The sequence below is a fragment of the Talpa occidentalis genome, unplaced genomic scaffold, assembly GCF_014898055.3.
Source record: "Talpa occidentalis isolate TD23 unplaced genomic scaffold, MPIMG_talOcc4v2.1 talOcc4.3, whole genome shotgun sequence".
Taxonomy (NCBI): domain Eukaryota; kingdom Metazoa; phylum Chordata; class Mammalia; order Eulipotyphla; family Talpidae; genus Talpa; species Talpa occidentalis.
This window is the reverse complement of record NW_023603184.1, coordinates 115,695,722-115,712,714: the sequence shown is the minus strand read 5'-3', so window position 1 is coordinate 115,712,714 and position 16,993 is coordinate 115,695,722. Positions and strand designations below refer to the sequence as shown.

General features: G+C 38.1%; 2 protein-coding genes across 6 annotated transcripts in view; one reads left to right on the top strand and one right to left on the bottom strand.

The window, feature by feature from the left end:
- Window positions 1-16,993, top strand: part of HIBCH (3-hydroxyisobutyryl-CoA hydrolase) — a 181,766-nt gene that overhangs the window by 65,299 nt on the left and 99,474 nt on the right. The window lies entirely within an intron of this gene.
- Window positions 5,207-16,993, bottom strand: part of INPP1 (inositol polyphosphate-1-phosphatase) — a 41,943-nt gene continuing 30,156 nt past the window's right edge. For 4 of the 5 annotated variants that reach the window (XM_054699941.1, XM_037523713.2, XM_037523712.2 and 1 more), the window contains exons 2-6: window positions 13,541-13,811; window positions 11,314-11,374; window positions 9,530-9,730; window positions 6,937-7,111; window positions 5,207-5,935 (exon numbers count right to left, since the gene is read on the bottom strand). In XM_054699941.1, the coding sequence (XP_054555916.1) occupies window positions 5,368-5,935; window positions 6,937-7,111; window positions 9,530-9,730; window positions 11,314-11,374; window positions 13,541-13,744 (1,209 nt within the window). In that variant the 5' untranslated portion in view covers window positions 13,745-13,811 and the 3' untranslated portion in view covers window positions 5,207-5,367. The remainder of the gene's footprint in view (window positions 5,936-6,936; window positions 7,112-9,529; window positions 9,731-11,313; window positions 11,375-13,540; window positions 13,812-16,993) is intronic. The other variant, XM_054699942.1, reaches the window with a different exon arrangement.

Genomic DNA, 16,993 nt, shown 5'->3' with positions numbered 1-16,993 from the left:
TGATTAAAGATCTGATAAAAATAACATGACTATGAAAAAATTACTGTCTGCCATTTTGTTTCAGTAGTCCAAAGTGAACCACAAATTATTTGATATGTACCTTTTTACCAAGGTAAGAGTAAGAGTTGGTGTAAGGGAAGAACAAGTGTGTCGGAATCAAAAGGACCTGGATTCTGTCACCTAATATGTGACCTTAAGTTAGCTAATGAGCTATGTTACCTCTTTGATTCCTCTCATGAATATTGTAAGAAATAAATGAAATATTGTATATAAAACATCTCTAACATAGCAGGTACTCAATAAAACAATTACTAGTATTTTGACTACTCATATAATGCAGTTAACTTAAAAATTATTGGGAAGCAAAAACATGACAAAATAAGTTAAAAGAGAGATCTCACTTTATTCAGTCAGAAATTCAGATGATTTGTTAATAGGTTTAATTCAGGTATTGATTCAGGTATCGTAATATAATGACATTAGGATAGCAGCTAACATATATTAAGCACTATAGTATAAGTGCTGTTAAACATTTACTAAAAATGAACAAATATTAATAATTTATACTTTTTTTTAGCTGGCATAGTGTTCATAGAAAATACCACATAGAACTGAAATGAAGATGAGTCAGGCATTGGACCGCCCCTGGTGGTGCAGTGGGTGAGCACTGGGCTGAGAGACTGCCCGCAGCCTCTGCAGCGCCGGTTTGTTCCCCAGCCGCCAGCAAGTGTCCCACCAAAAGGAAAAAAAAAGATGAGTCAGGCATTACTTGGCAAAATCATTAGAGGTCTAGATCAGCAAGGTCCAATAAACTATAATGCAAGCCACAAGAGTAATTTTTAATTTCTAGTACCTACACCAACAAAAATCTAAAAATCATGTAAAATTAACTATAGGAATATAATTTAACTATATATCCAAAATATTGTTTTACATTGTGGCCAATATGATGAATCATGTATGGAACAAAAACATATATAAATATATATGTTCATACATTATATATTATAATATCCATATTAATTAAAATCCATAATTAATTATATATACAGAGAGAGCATATATATTGAGCAATCCATAATTAATTATGTTTATTATATTTATAATTAATTATGGATATTTTAGGATTTTTCATGAAGCCCAGTGTGCTATTCACTTATAGCAGATCTTGATTCATACTAACTCCTTTCCAAGTGCCCAGAAGACACCTAGTGGTTACCCTCTGAGCATTGCAAACCTAGATTACCTACAGATTGGATCATGATTTTCAGGATAATCTGGATAACTTGATTATAATCCTTAGAATTTACTTTTTAGAACATCATAGAACCAACCTGCTATATGCATGACCTAGATTATGATATATCAGAATGATAAACTGATAAAAAAATCTGTCCTGGGGGAAAATAATATCAAAGCTACAAATTTCCCACTTCAATACATTTCTCCTATATCCTAAGGACAGAAATACATTAATTCTCTCTAGTGTTTTATTATTTTGCCTGCTTCTAAAATCTAAGCCTTCATATAACAATTTAATGATAAGAAAATTTTGTCTTTGAGGCAAGCTCTCGTAATACACCCTGGTAGTATTGGGTCTGTTGTAAATAGTGGGATTGTTAAGCCAAGTACTTTGGCATAGACCTCCATGCTTTTAGAAATACTTGAAGTAGGTAGAAGCATTTACACAATATTGTATCTCAAGGTAATGCATTGCAAACCCATTAGAAGGGTCTTAGCTTTTGCTGTTGAAAGGTTGTATTCCCTTGTATTTCAGCTTTTGTGAGCTCTTTTGTTCCTATCCTGCTACTAAAAGGACGTTAGTGTAGAGAAAACGTGACTCAGCTATTAGTTTCTCCCTGAACTCTTATGAGGCCTGATATGCAGGACTTGATCATCAGCTTGGGTAGTGTTTCAATGTTTATTCTCTGACAAAGGACCCCATTGATTGTCTCTAGCATTAAAGTAATTGACATTGAAGATTTGACCAAAGATCTGTAATACCAAAGTATTACAGTGAAGTTCTTTGAAGTATTTTGGAGATGACTAGAAGTAAAGTTGTAATTGATAACCCATACTTATTCTTGTTCAGTTTCTGAGTCCAATTCATTCATTAAATCAATATTTATTTAGTACTCATTATATACGCAGGCATTTTTCTAAGCAATGGAGATACATAATAGAGGGAAATCTCAGCTCTTGTGGAGCTAACATTCTAGAGAGGGGAGACAGAGAAAACATATTCTATCTTATATTAGAAAGCAGCTGGTGCTGTGGCAGGAAAGGCAGGGAAAAGGACAGCAAGTGTAGGATGGGTGCAGGGATAATGTGTGTTGCAAGAGAATAAGGGAAGATCACACTGATCTAGTGACACTTGAACACAGTTATTGATGGAGATGAAGGAAGGAGCATGACAACACCTGGAAAAGAGCTTTCTAGTTAGAGAGAACAGTAAGTATAACAGTCCTGAGGAGGAGGAAGCCAATTTGGCAAGGTCAGGGCACAGCAAGAAAGGCACTGGGGCTGGAACAAAGTGAACATGGGGGAAAGTAAAAACAAATGATATCCACTCTATAGGGAAGTAGGAGGGTAAATGGTGGACTGATGGTCTCTATAAGGACTTTGGCTTTTACCCTGAGAAAGCTGAGGAATGGTTGGAAGGTCATGAACAGAACAGAGACATGATCTATAAACAAAGGATCACTCTGTGCTCCTAATAGGTGGTAGTTCATTGGAATAATCCAGGTGAGACACGAAGAAGGCCTGACACAGGGTGAGGGTAGCAGGGTGATGATGAACTTTGAATTCTGATATGTTTCGAAGCTTGGAGTGAAGAGTGTTCCCCAAGTGAATGAATGTTAGTTCTGAGAGCAAGAGAGGAACCAACACTGATTTGCTTCCCAGAGACTGTTCTGATTGATAGGCAGTTGAAACTCTTTTTTCATCACCCTCCATCCAAGTGACCTGGAAGGTTGATTTATCGAAACTCCCGCAAAACAACGCTGGATGATGTGCAAGACAGTGCATCTCCATGGCCAAGAGACTGCTCTCTGGAATTCCCCTCCATCTCTACCCCCAACTTCTATTCCATCAGTTGAGTTATATGTTTACCAAGAATTGTTGATGTCTTTCCAAAGTCCTATTATTCTTATTTCATTTTTAATAATTAGATTAATTAAAAAGGATATAAAATTATGGAACATGGGTTTGAAAACAAAGAACTGAAGGCTTTCAAAGGCTTAATAAAACTGAGCCTTAAAAATTACTGAGTATGAGGGCCTCCCTGGTGATCTAGGGGTTAAGTCTCAGCACTACCACCTTGAAGGCCCACCATGATGGCCTGAGTTCAATCCCCAGCCAGGGAGCTAACCCACATAGAGCAGCAGGCCTCTCCTATCTCATCCACTGCTCCCCTCAGCAGTATATTTCATTGGATTTGCCTGTGCTGCTCCCCACTCTGTCTTTGGTGAATCCTCTCAATCCCCACACCTCTGGCCTGCACCCCAGTTCTTCTACGCAAAATAAACTTAAAAAAATTACTGAGTATGAGACAGTTGTAAAAATGGAAGAAAAAAATCTTCAATAAAAAATGATTATGTCCTCAAATTACTTTGCAAATTTATAAATTCTTGCTTTAAAGATATCCAAACTGGGCCTCCCCAGTGGCGCAACGGTTGAGCACTGGGTTGCGAAGCTGCCCGCAGCCTCTGCAGTGCCGGTTTGATCTCCGGCCAACGGGCGAGGGTCCCACATGGCGCACAGACCTCTCCTGCCACCCACTGCTCCCCTCAGCAGTGTACTTTGTCAGTCTGCCTACTCTGCTCTCCACTCTGGCTCTGGTGGATTCTCTGCGCTTCTGACTGTACTCAGTGCTTATATAAATTAATTTTTTTAAAAAATAAAATAAAATAAAGATATCCAAACTAAGGATTATAGTTTTGGATGTAGTTTATGTAGAGGTGTAGTTTATGTGAGAAAAACACTGCAGATCTATCGTCAGATACAGGTTTTATGGCCTGTGGCTTTTATGTGAACATTGACAGTGTATGCAGTAGATGCTCACAGGATGACTCATAGTCTACTTCTCCTACAATAAACTGACCAACTGCCTCTTCAGATCACACTAAAGGTGACTTTTTGATTTATTTTACTGATAGTTTACATACTTTAAAAATGTTAATAGGGACAAGTGCTTTTCTTGAACTATATTTCTTCATTTGGGTGCATATCAGGGGCACCCTGGGTTTTGTTTTTTAATGTATTTTTTCACTTAAAATCAACCTTTAAAATTAGACTAAGGGGTAAGAATATACAGCTTGACAGTTCAGAATTCAACCACAGTGAAGTGGTTGAAAAACTATAATACCATAATATTAAAAACTATAATCCTATAATAGATTATAGTTTTGGATGTGGTTCAAAAACTATAATACTGTCACAAAATAATTGGATCTTCTGTATACAACAAAATACAATTTAAAAATTTCACTGTTATTTTCATTAGTGTGTAATGATAGAAAAAAAGAGAATGCTGCAGAAATACCTCTTGACCCCTAGAGGGCGCAGGGTGGAAAGAAGGTTTAATCCCTCAGAAGGGCACTATCTCCAGACCAGCAACGCTAAAGAGAACAGAGAAAAAGATGCCGTCCATCTCAGTGAACATTCAATATGGGATGCTAGCAGGCACATGGCTATAAATAGTTAACTCTACCTGAGTTTTGAAGTGTAGTGATTAAGCAAAATTGCAGAAACCTCATATTGTATTCCTACCTAAATGGAGTGTGTGGGAGTAATGGGGGGGCGGTGAGAGGTGGGAACAGAATAGAGAATTAGAGAATGAGAGAGTGTGTATGTGAGAGAGAGGAACCCAAAATGCGCCATGCTTTAATTATAAAAAACATAAGAATACTGCTAGAAGTCCATGAACTTGGCTAAATTAAGCACCAAATTCACAGTTCTAAATTCACAGTTCTGCCAAAGGCTAATGCTGTAGATTTTCCTTCAAGAAAGGAAACAAATCCAAGCACAATACCCTCCTGTGCTCTCCCTGATATTTCAGACACATTTTCCTTATCACTTAGATGTTTAGCACTTTATCACTTGAGGAGGGTTTTTCTTCTTCCTTCAACATACTATGGAAGTGTTTCAAATGAAAACAGCATAATGTCTATTATGAAGAATTTCACACACCAATTTCATTGCTACATAATGTCATTCCTTTATTGAAATTAAATTATGAACACACAATGGAAAAATGCTCCTCAAAAGAGGAAGGTAAATATTGACCATTGATAGGACAAAGCTATCTTCAAAAGAAAGATGTGAGGTTTCACAGTTCAGGTTATATGTATATGAAGCCAGGCTTGTCTATATATGTGGAGCCGCAGGTGCAAGGTTTTGGATGAGGAGGCTCAAGAATGTCTCCAGCTGCTTCCTTGATCTGTATGCAATCAGTCCTCCCTTGTTGGCCCACCTGTCTACACCTGTAGCACCTTCATTTTGCACGTGGTACACCAACTGTGGCAAATCAAGCCCTGCTTCCAGATTTCTTTCCAAGCATTCTTTTAAGTCTACCATTCCCCCGCCCATGGCCCTTAGTATGGCATGGGCAGCACAAGAGTCCCACTTGAATGTGGTATCTTCTGAAAAGATGTAAATGTCAACAAGGCCTTGGACAACACAGAGGCTCTTGTAACCAGCCCCAGCCGCCCGGAATATGCCATCTCCACATACGCGTGTCAGCGCCGCTTTGATGCTCTCCTTTTCACTTGTGCTAATGACAGCTGAAAAGCGGTAGGAGGACTCTGTGTCAGTGCTGGCGTTTTGGGGCGGGTGGCTCAGTGCTGCACTAGTGTTTCTTTTAGAGTTGGGGGACTGAAGTGAATAGACATTGGTCCCCTTATAAGAAAGGCCCCAGTAGCACTGTCCTTTCCACCTGTGGAAGAGAAAGCTCAGTTTACAGAGGTAGGTCATCGCTTTGTTTTACTCTTGTGGCTTTCTAAGGTAATGAAAATATATAGACACAGAATGTATTGAATTGTAATGCCCTTAAACCTAGGAATCAAGTAGCTAACTCATTCCTAGAAGTTATTCATATGCCTGCAGCTGCCTGTTGACTTGCAGATGAGGAACGCTGTCCATTTTACAGCATTATCACATCAATCTAGACCAACAATAAAATATTTGTTGGATGTCTGGCCTCTGGGAACATTGAAAAATATCCTTAGAACTTTTGGCATTTAAAGCTTACAGGAAAAAAAACAGACAACTTTCTTTTTAATTTGCAAATCTTTTACAGTCCTTATAAGTTTTTGCCCATTAGGTAGCTGCCTTTTACTCTCTTCTTTACTAGCTCTGCTTTGACTTTAACTGCTAGAAGCTCATCTTTGGCAGCAGCAACCATAATAACACTTATTTATCAGTGTTTAACTATTATATATGTGTGTAATTTACTCTATTTACAGAGAAGGAAACTAAGACTCAGGGAATCCTGGCCATACCTACTAATCATTATGTTATTTTCACATTTTGTTTTTTGAGTTTCTTCTAAAATTGTACAAAAGTTTAACTGGCCGTATAGTGATGGTATCTATCTTGTACCAAGTATATTAGAAGACAGTGTTACCACATTCTAATAAACTGGTTTTGGATGGATTCTAAAAAACAGGGAACAAGATTGCTAAATTCCAAATGCAGATCTCTGATTTCACCAAGAGATATTTCTTCTAAAAGTTTCTACCAGCATGCACCTAGCCTCAAATGAAATTTTGCAAAATCTAGGGTTGGAAATAGAAATAACTTTAATGCAGACATGCAGACTGGTAGTAGGAGCACTCCGTGTTGAGTCATTGGAATGTCATGTGGCATGATAGTCCTGACAGCAGAACTGAGGTCATTAGGTTCAACCGCAATATACCAAAAATGTTCATCTTTTACCTGAGGGTTTTTGGGTCTTGTGATACAAAAGGTTGGTTGATGACACCCATCAGGGGCACTCCTGTCTGTAGGTCATAGACACCAATTAAAATGGTGACACACTGGAGTCCACTGGGAAAGATTCCTTGGTTAGCTTTAATGTCAGCAGAACCTTTTATATACTGATATGTTGAATCTGAAAAATAGAGCAAATTTGGATTCAGGTAATGTTTATTTAAAAATGATGAATACATCTGTAAACTCCATCCTATAATTATTTCTCTCATTTACTAATTTGCATGGTCTGAATATTGTTTTTCCCCTTCACCCCAAAGTTCTAAGCCCACCAACATCATGCTATTAGTGAGTGTGGCCTCTGGGAGATACTTTCTGCATGGGAGGGAACCTACATAAATGAAGTTAGTGCCTTATAGAAGAGGTTCCAGGGCCTCCCTGGTGGCGCAGCGGTTGGGCGCTGGGTTGCGAAGCTGCCCGCAGCCTCTGCTGCACCAGTTCAATCCCCGGCTGCTCCCCGGCCACCGGAGGAGGGTCCCACATGGCGCGCAGACCTCTCCTGCCGCCCACTGCTCCCCTCAGCAGTGTACTTCGGTCCCTCTGCCTGCTCTGCTCCCCGCTCTGGCTCTGGTGAATTCTCTCACCCTCCCGCGCTTCTGACTGTACCCAGTGCTTGTATGTATGTATGTATCAATCAATCAATCAATCAATCTTTACAAAAAAAAAAGAGGTTCCAGAGAATCCCTAGTCCCTTCAACCAAGTAAAGACACAGCCAGTGCTATTTTAGAAGCAGTGCTTCTAATCCTGGAAGAAAACCCTCACCTAATCATGTTGGCAACTTGATCTTGGATTTCCCAGCCTCCAGAACTGTGGGAAATAACTTTCTATTGTTTATGAGTCATGAGTCTGTGACATTTTATTGTAGCAGCTTAATGGACTAAGATAGTGACCAATCAAGTTTTATCTTTGAGGCTTAATGTACCAAATTGTTATTTGACCACTTGTACTTCACTTTTAAGCTGCTAGTATTTCATTTTCCTGACTCCATGGGAACTCTTGAAGGGAGAGGATGTGTTTGTGGTTCCAGTGGCATCTAGCATCACATCTTACATATAATAAGCATTCAAATATTCACCACATGTCAAATGCATTTAATGACTCAGGATAACTGGTGGGATTCTTTAAATCTCTTACTAATCAGAGGACAAGTCCAAAGTGGATGGAAAAGTCTTCTTCCAGAAGAGTGTCAAGAGTATGATTACTTTTTTGTCCCCTCCAATAGGGAGGAAAGAAACAATGATGGTAGTATAAAAGGAAGAAATGAATGGTGTCATGTGACAAAGAAGCAAAGGAGCTAGGCTTCTCCTTAAGTGATGACTGCTGACATGTAGTGACTTAGCAATCAGTTAACCAAGTGCTAGGCCAAAGTTGTGCTGGTTGACAGAAGTCAATTTAGGATAGAATCAAGAAACAGATCTCTGGGCCTCCCCGGTGGCGCAGTGGTTGAGCGCTGGGTTGCGAAGCTGCCCGCAGTCTCTGCAGCGCCGGTTCGATCCCCGGTTGCTCCCCGGCCACCAGAGGAGGGTCCCACATGGTGCGCAGACCTCTCCTGCCGCCCACTGCTCCCCTCAGCAGTGTACTTCGGGCCTTCTGCCTGCTCTGCTCCCCGCTCTGGCTCTGGTGAATTCTCTCACCCTCCCGCGCTTCTGACTGTACCCAGTGCATGTATAAATAAATAAATAAATCTTTAAAAAAAAAAAAAAAAAAGAAACAGATCTCTGTTCCTCAAAATTTATCTGATGCTGATTCTTATTTTGCATATATAATCCTGTGGCAGAATGTTAAAATGGCCTCTGATGTATGGCATTTCTATAACATTGTGTTAATGTGTTTGTAGTCTGGGAAGTGGGGAGGAGTCTGCCTGTTCAGTGTAATGAATGGCTCCATGTGTTAGGTGGAAGATGTAAGTAAGATGGAAAAGAAAATAGAAAAGAACTTTTGAAAAGTAATACCTAGAGCATTGTATTAATTGCACTGTTGTGATGAGGCTTACACTTTTCAAACAATGACCTATATATTATGGTTCTATATAATGATGAATAATAATAATAGATGAGGTTTACACAGGGCTCACAAACTTATTACTAATGAGACAGAAGCAACTACTTTGCTTGACCTGGTTGGTGGTTTTGATTGTTTGCTTGTTGACTGAATTAGTAATCAGAGGTTAACAACTAGGACATCTCATTTTAAAAAGCCTAGGTTTTGGCTTCTTTAAAAAAAAATCTCAAGAGATCTGGCCCATACTCCTATGTGGTAGCAATCTGCTAGAGCTAAGTAGTCCTTAGTGGCAGGTGTACTCAATTAGTCCTAAGTGCTACCATTTCATCTTTCTCTCATATTTTCCAGTCTGGCCCCTGAAGTCTTAAGAATGAGTTAATTCAGCTTTGTAGGTGTGCCTGATTGTAGGTGTGTGTTCACTTGCACAAATACACGTACACACCAACTATAGATATCCATCCACTTAAAACAACACATCCTAAAACAAACATCTCAATTCTTCATTTATCATTTTAAAACTTACTCTCCTATACTCACCTATTGGATCCACCCAGATTCCCAAAATGTCCTGTGGAATGTTGATTTCTATGGAATCCAGAGTTGGGTCAGTATAGGCAACATCCTGATGAACTACCTTGGCTAAAGCTTCAGAGGCCAACTTGTTACCATTAAGGACTTTGCAAAGAAGTTCCACTGTTTCTTCCTCTGTTGGACACAGTCTCAAGATAACCTTTTCCCCTAGAATAAAGACAAACTAAAATCTATTACATTTCAAGTGTTTCAGGGAGAAAGCACTACAGAGGGTTAGGGCAGCAAAAGCTGTGCAAAGTCTATTCGTGTCTGATATATTGTTGAAAAGAGTTTTATCAGCATATGGAAGTGCTTCTACCTCCTATGATTCTGCTTTTAACTAAAAAATATTTATACTTAGCATAGTAAAATAGAAAGATGAATACCATTTTTAAATATAGTAAAACTGTTTGACTCTAAATGATACATATACAAACAACTCTGATCTGTGAAACCCACTGGACATCAGGACATCAGCAAAGTTGCTTCACCAAGTGAAACCACAATTTACCAAGTCGAGGTGCTTAACCGTCACTTTAGTCATACTGCTTAGAACCTCTGTCAATCTGGTTTCTAGTCCCCAACACAAGTGAGAAAAAGGATAACAAAAATAGGCAAACTAATAGCAATTATAAGTGATAGCAAAGGAGAAAATAAAAGCTTTTTAAATTAAGAAAATGTGACATTTTGGGACGGTGTATACACATGTGTATCCACAATGTTCTTAGCTATCCCAAGGACCAGTAGCATCTGCATCACCTCGGAGCTTGTTAGGAATTCAGAATTTCCAGACCTGGGTTTTAACAAGAGCTCCAGTGATTCAAATGATTCTTTTTTTTTTTTTTTTTGCTTTATTCTGGTTTGTTTGTTTTGTTTGTTTTGTTATACATGCACTGGGTACAGTCAGAAGTGCGGGAGGGTGAGAGAATTCACCAGAGCCAGAGCGGGGAGCAGAGCAGGCAGAAGGACCGAAGTACACTGCTGAGGGGAGCAGCGGGCGGCAGGAGAGGTCTGCGCACCATGTGGGACCCTCCTCCGGTGGCCGGGGAGCAGCCGGGGATCGAACCGGCGCCGCAGAGGCTGCGGGCAGCCTCGCAACCCAGCGCTCAACCGCTGCGCCACCGGGGAGGCCGATTCAAATGATTCTTAAGGCTTGAGAAGGACAGTGTGAATCTACTGCAATGATGACTGAATTTGTCAGTGTTTAAAGTTCGCTATTTTACTATTTAACACAAAACCCAAATTAAAAGTAATTTCCGTCTCTGAAAAGAATCCTAAAGATTTTGATATTTTTCTCTGTACCACAGGGAACATGGAGGTCCATCAAAAAAGAATTTAGCTCACAGGAAATGGATTAAATAAGACTTAAAACTTAGTGTGAAAAGAAACCTTTAGTTAGCACAAGTCCCTTTACAGAGGTTTTGAATGCAGAGAAGTGATAAGGTGATTTGCCCAAGACCACACAGTGTTTCAGCAGCAGGGACTCTCTACATTCTCAGCCAAGGCCCATGGACTCCCTAGGGGGCCAGGGATCAAAAAACCTTGGTCCAGAAATTGTCTGTATGGTTATATAGATGTGAAGCTTTCTGAGGGTATCTATAACTTCCATTAGAATCCTAAAATCTTTTCCCAAAGGCTAGGTCATATATTATTTAAATGCTACTAATTTACACCTAAAATAATACATCCATTTGAAAATTAAAATACCTTATAGCTAAATTTCAAAAATACATTAAGATTCTTTTACTTACCCAAATCATTAGTAAACTCATTGGATTCTTCCCCCAAAACTTTGTTCCCCAAACCTGGAAACTGAATGATTCACAATGTGACAAAAACAGCAACAAAACCTTGTATACATGTTCATTCTAAACAGACTTCCATTTATATTTCAAATTAAATAGCACAATTAGACTGGAATACAAAAATATGCAGTTCCAGAAATTAATCCAAGACTAAAAAAGTCAAGTCATTTTTTTGTTCAATGTTGTTTCCTATTATTTCCCTGCTTGTATGTCCCTTTAGAAAGTCCAAATCATGATAGAGGTCTAGTTTTCTTATGTCCTATTGAGTTTGCAAATGTACTTCTAGTTCTCTTATCCTTCTGTTGATACTTAGGAGCCATAGAACTAAGATTTTAGCATTCTAGATATTTTTAAGTGGTAGACTTAGTACACTAATAGCTAATACAAGTTAATACTATTGATCAAATACCTAAAAGTATTACTTGAGACTAGATAGAAAGGATTAGGTAATATTAGATTGTGTTTTCATTTCTAGGTATGTGTTCTGCACTTGTTGGAGGTATCATTAGCCTTCGGGCTAGGGAGGTGATATAGCAAAAACAATAGGGGGAAATATTTTATCGACTAATAATTTATACATCAATATTGAATGAAAAAGTAGAACCAAAAATCTTCTTTTATCTTTGTATGACCAGATATATTTTGCTTCCGATTCTCTCTATAGTAAAAATAATTCTCAAAATACGTGCTGAATTATGATATCTGTAATATTCTCAGAGAACAAAAGCAAGGAAATGATTCAAATATTTGAACTAGGTCTTTTACAGAGGGCCATTAGCTTTAATAATGCTGACAACTACTTGTTGTTCTTTTTCTCTTTTGCAAAATCATTCAAGTCAACAAGGACTGGTAACAAGCTTATGTATCGGAGACTGAAGCTCAGTCTCTCAAGACTGCTTAGAGACTGGTTTCTGAGGCTACAGGATAGAAGAATTGTGAAACAAAGATATTTTATATAAACAAAATTGAATATTATTTATCTGTTCATAAATCTTGGCATAGTCTTGTGAATGAATAATTGCCTGAATTTGTTATAATGCTTTAGGGCAAATACGAACCCATAAAAATTAATGTCAATACATTTCTAATCCAGCTGCTTAGCCATCCCTTGTATCCAAATGTCTTCATAAGTAACAAAAAATAAACTTATTTCATTGATTTATGGGAGCCTGGTATTTTAGGGCATTAAAAATATATAGTTTGTAGCAATTTCAAGATATCATTTATTCTCTCTACCTGCCTATATTCAAGATTACACTTAAAATATTCTAAATAATTCTCAGTATTTTGAGGATTTTATAGAAACTATTTTCCAGTATTTTATGGTGCTTTCTCCTATCCTCCCAAGTCTGAAGAGAATGTAATTATTATATTATTATATAAAAGGCAATATAATATTGCAAAGAGCACAGACTCTTGAGGCAATTGGCCTGTCAAAAACTGGCCCTGCCGTTCACTCACTGTGCAACCTTTGAGAAGTGACTTAATCTCTCCGTGACTTCTTTTTCTCATCCATTACATTGGAATAGTAATTCTTACCTCAGAAATTGTTATGAGTTAAATAAGCTATCTCTGGCTCATTTATATGTGCCTACTAGTGTTATTGTTTGTATTACTACTTATGAATAGCTTCTTTTCCCAGTCACCTTAAGGTACCTAAAATCATTGTTAGTAATACAGTGTTTTTCTACTAGAATACAGGAGAACTTTAGAACTTCAGCACTCTACAAACCTGTAACCCAGTCAAGAATTAAATAAATGAGTACAAAAAGGTGGGACTTAATAGACCAATTAAAAAAACCCAGTATGTTCTCATTTCTGTAATGAAACATTTCTCATTTCTCATCATTATAAATCAACAGCATTTTTATTTTGTCTTATTTTTCAGAGAACAGGTATTAAACGAAAAATTCTAGACCAGCTATTTCAAAATGTTTCTAGCTGTTAGATATGTGAGTTATTCCCTTTTTTGCTTTTGTGTATTTTGATTTTTTTCTGTGGTGAATATTTTGGTAATATAGTCAAAACAAGGGAGAAATCCCAAGTTGTTTATGTGAATCTAAGGTGTGAGTGTTTGGAGGGAGGAAAAAGAAAAAGGCATGCTCTTCTGTCAGTGGAAGAAAACCACAGGAGCACACACTTTGCCAAGTACCTTGGTTGTGACCTTTCTTACCTTGTTCTCCATATTCTGTTTTATAACTTCCTGCACCAGTACATCAGCCAGGGTCTTGAAATCAACTGCAAACTTCTTGTTCTTTTCTCCCTCTTTCTTCTCCTCTATGAGCAACTGGAAGAGGGCCTCCTGCTGCCTGCATGCCCTGGCAATGTTGGCAGCTCTCTCAGAGACACAGAGCAGCTCTCGAAGGATATCTGACATTTCAGGACCTTGCTTTTCAGTTGCAGCTACTGGTGGAATCAGTAGGCACCCACCCTCTGGGTGTCAGCTGGAAAAGTACAAGAATGTGAAAGAGAAAGCGTTCAGAGAGTGATGTCAGGGTGACTCCAGCAATACTCACAACCCATCTGGCAGTCAAGCTGGTCAGCCTGGTTGAACAGCTAGTATATATCATAGTCATATCCTCAGTGTGGAAGAATGACTATCCTTGAAAATTTGAAACTTCCAAAAATTTCTTCAAATATTTGGGGGTCTCGAAAATCCATTATACAAAAAATTGGATTGTCAGTGAAGGAAAATACTTGAATGAGAATTTACATTATTTTTATAAATCCCTAGACAGGCAGGCAGGCAGACGGATACACAGCAAAATGTTAAAGAAAAGCCAAATTCTTGTAACGACCTTAGAATAATCACACAGGCTGAGTGGCAGGATTGAATCACTGTACTTTCTTTCATTCGGTGGGGGAAAGGGTAAAGTGAGAAAGAATTTACCCTATCAGTTCTGGGCCAACTTTCTACAGAACAAAGCACCACGCCAGCAACTCTGTTATGCCCTGCAAATCTCTGAGGCAACTTGTGGGCCAGCAGCCCAATTGATCTGCCAGCCACTTTGTCCCATAAAAAAAAGACCCACTATATGTGCTGCTCTGCTACCAAGTAATGCTTAAATAATAAAATGTAATAGAAAATCAACTTGTTGGGATTTGGAAAAGTCCCAAAGTGTGCTATCATACCATGATCTACATATAGAATCTCCCTTGCAAATAAGAAATGCTTCTCATTTTAAAAGTAATACCAACATTTTATGGAGAACTTTAATAATTTGTCTCTTGTTATTGTGAGCATTATTGTGAGGATTATCAGGCCTGTTTTACAGTCAAGGAAACTAAAGCTTAGGGAGGTTAAGTAATTTCTTCAGGGTTACACAAGACCAAACAGCAGGACTCAGAATTGGTCTTACACAGAAGCCCATACTCTTTATTACCATAATAAACAGTACTTCTCTTTTAAAAGTTCCCTTTCCTGGACTCTAGGAGGCTGAGTCAGTACAGCTATAGAGATGTCAATGAAGTTATTTGTGAATTGTCGTAATTGTGATTTGTCTTAAACAAATTTGTTAAATAATATCTTAAGATTATGGGTGAACTATAATCAACCAGGATCTTGAAATCAATTGGGAAAGTATGTTCAACCTCAAAAGTGATCAAAGGAGGGCCTCCCCTGGTGGCGCAGCGGTTGAGTGCTGGGCTGTGAAGCTGCCTGCAGTCTCTGCAGTGCCGGTTCGATCCCGATCACTGGGTGAGGGTCCCGCATGGCGCACAGACCTCTCTTGTCTCGCCCCCTGCTCCCCTCAGCAGTGTATTTCGTCAGTCTGCCTGTTCTGTTCCCTGCTCTGGCTCTGGTAAATCCGCTCACCCTCCCGCGCTTCTGACTGTACCCAGTGCTTGTATAAATAAATAAATAAATCTTTAAAAAAAAAGTGATCAAAGTAAAGTGAATAAAACCAAGTCATCCTACTTCATTATTAGATAGAAAAGGCTGGTTTTTAAAAATTGTTTAGTGAAGTAATATTGTATTAGAACATTATTTAAGTTTCAGGTGTGCATCATTATAAATCAACATGTGCATATACTACATTAAGTTCCCTACTAAAAGTTATCTATCCCTCATCATGGCTTTGACCCTTTCCCCAAATTTATCTACACTCCCTCCCTACTTCCATTCTGATTTCACTAATTTGGTATTCTAGGCTAAATGTTTGTTTCAGTTTTATTTAGATCATTCATTTGTTTTGTTTCTTTATGTACCATATGTTGATGAATAAGTGAAATCATACAGTATTTGTTTTTCTCCATTTGGCTTATTTCTTTTTTCTTTTTTTTTCAAATAGGCTGTTGTTGGGTTTTTTTTTTTAGATTTATTTATTTATTTATTCAAGCACTGGGTACAGTCAGAAGCACAGGAGGGTGAGAGGATTCACCAGAGCCAGAGCGGGGAACAGAACAGGCAGACTGACGAAATACACTGCTGAGGGGAGCAGCGGGCGCAGCCGGAGAGGTCTGCGCACCATGTAGGACCCTCGCCTAGGCCGCCGGGGATAGAACCGGCACTGCAGAGGTTGCGGGCAGCTTCGCAACCCAGCGCGCAACAGCTGCACCACCTGGGAGGCCCCATTTGGCTTATTTCATTAAACTTAATACCCTCTAGGTCCAAACATGTTGTTACAAAATAGCAGGATTTCATAAATTTTTGTAGCTGGAAAGTATTCCATTATGTATATATGCCACACCTTCTTTATCAATCATCTGTTGATGAGCACTTAGGTTAATTTTAAAGTTAACATTCATTCTTGGTGAAACATATGCTCACACTTTGCTAATAAGTGTGCAAGCAAAAGGGGTTTCTAAGGATGAGTTGAGACTAATGGATAAAGATGTGATATATATACACAATGGAATACTATCCAGCTATAAAAAGGAATGAAATCCTGCCATTTATGATAACATGAATGGACCTAGAGGTTATCATGCGATTCACTCATACGTAGTATAGAGAAAACAAACAGATGAGCTAATAAAACAACTACAAACTTTTGGACTATAGGACCAATTAGTAGTTACCAGAAGGGAAAGGGAGAAGGCAGTTGGGAAATCAGGAAAAGGGAACAGTGGTATAATGAAGGGACAGAATTAAACTTTTAATGGTGAAATAATGTAGTATATGTGAGTTCTCAAGGATGAAACTTATATAATGTTATAATGCAATGTTACTTCAATTAAAAATTAAGTTTTTGAAGAATATTAATATGAAATATGTAAATGCTATAATATGAGGTGGGAAAATTCCCTATGACTTTATATATTGCAAGATAGTATAAAATCAATTTGTGTTAATACATAACACAAATATATGTATATATTATGGTTTATATACAATGTATACAAATATATAAATTATATGTAAACTATGTATATATATGTGTGTGCATATATATAGATGGAGAGAGAATTATCGAAAGGGTAGTAGATGATGTTTCAGTGATAAATAGATATTTAAAGGTAATTATCACTGAGTACTGGAACTGGGTATTTTTTCATTATGCTTTTTAAAATTCTCAAATATTCTACAAAAATATTACTTTGTAACAAACAATACATTTTAAAATATCTCAGGACAATTAAGCATGAAGGACAAATATTACTCAATCCTGGAGACAATTGCCCAAAG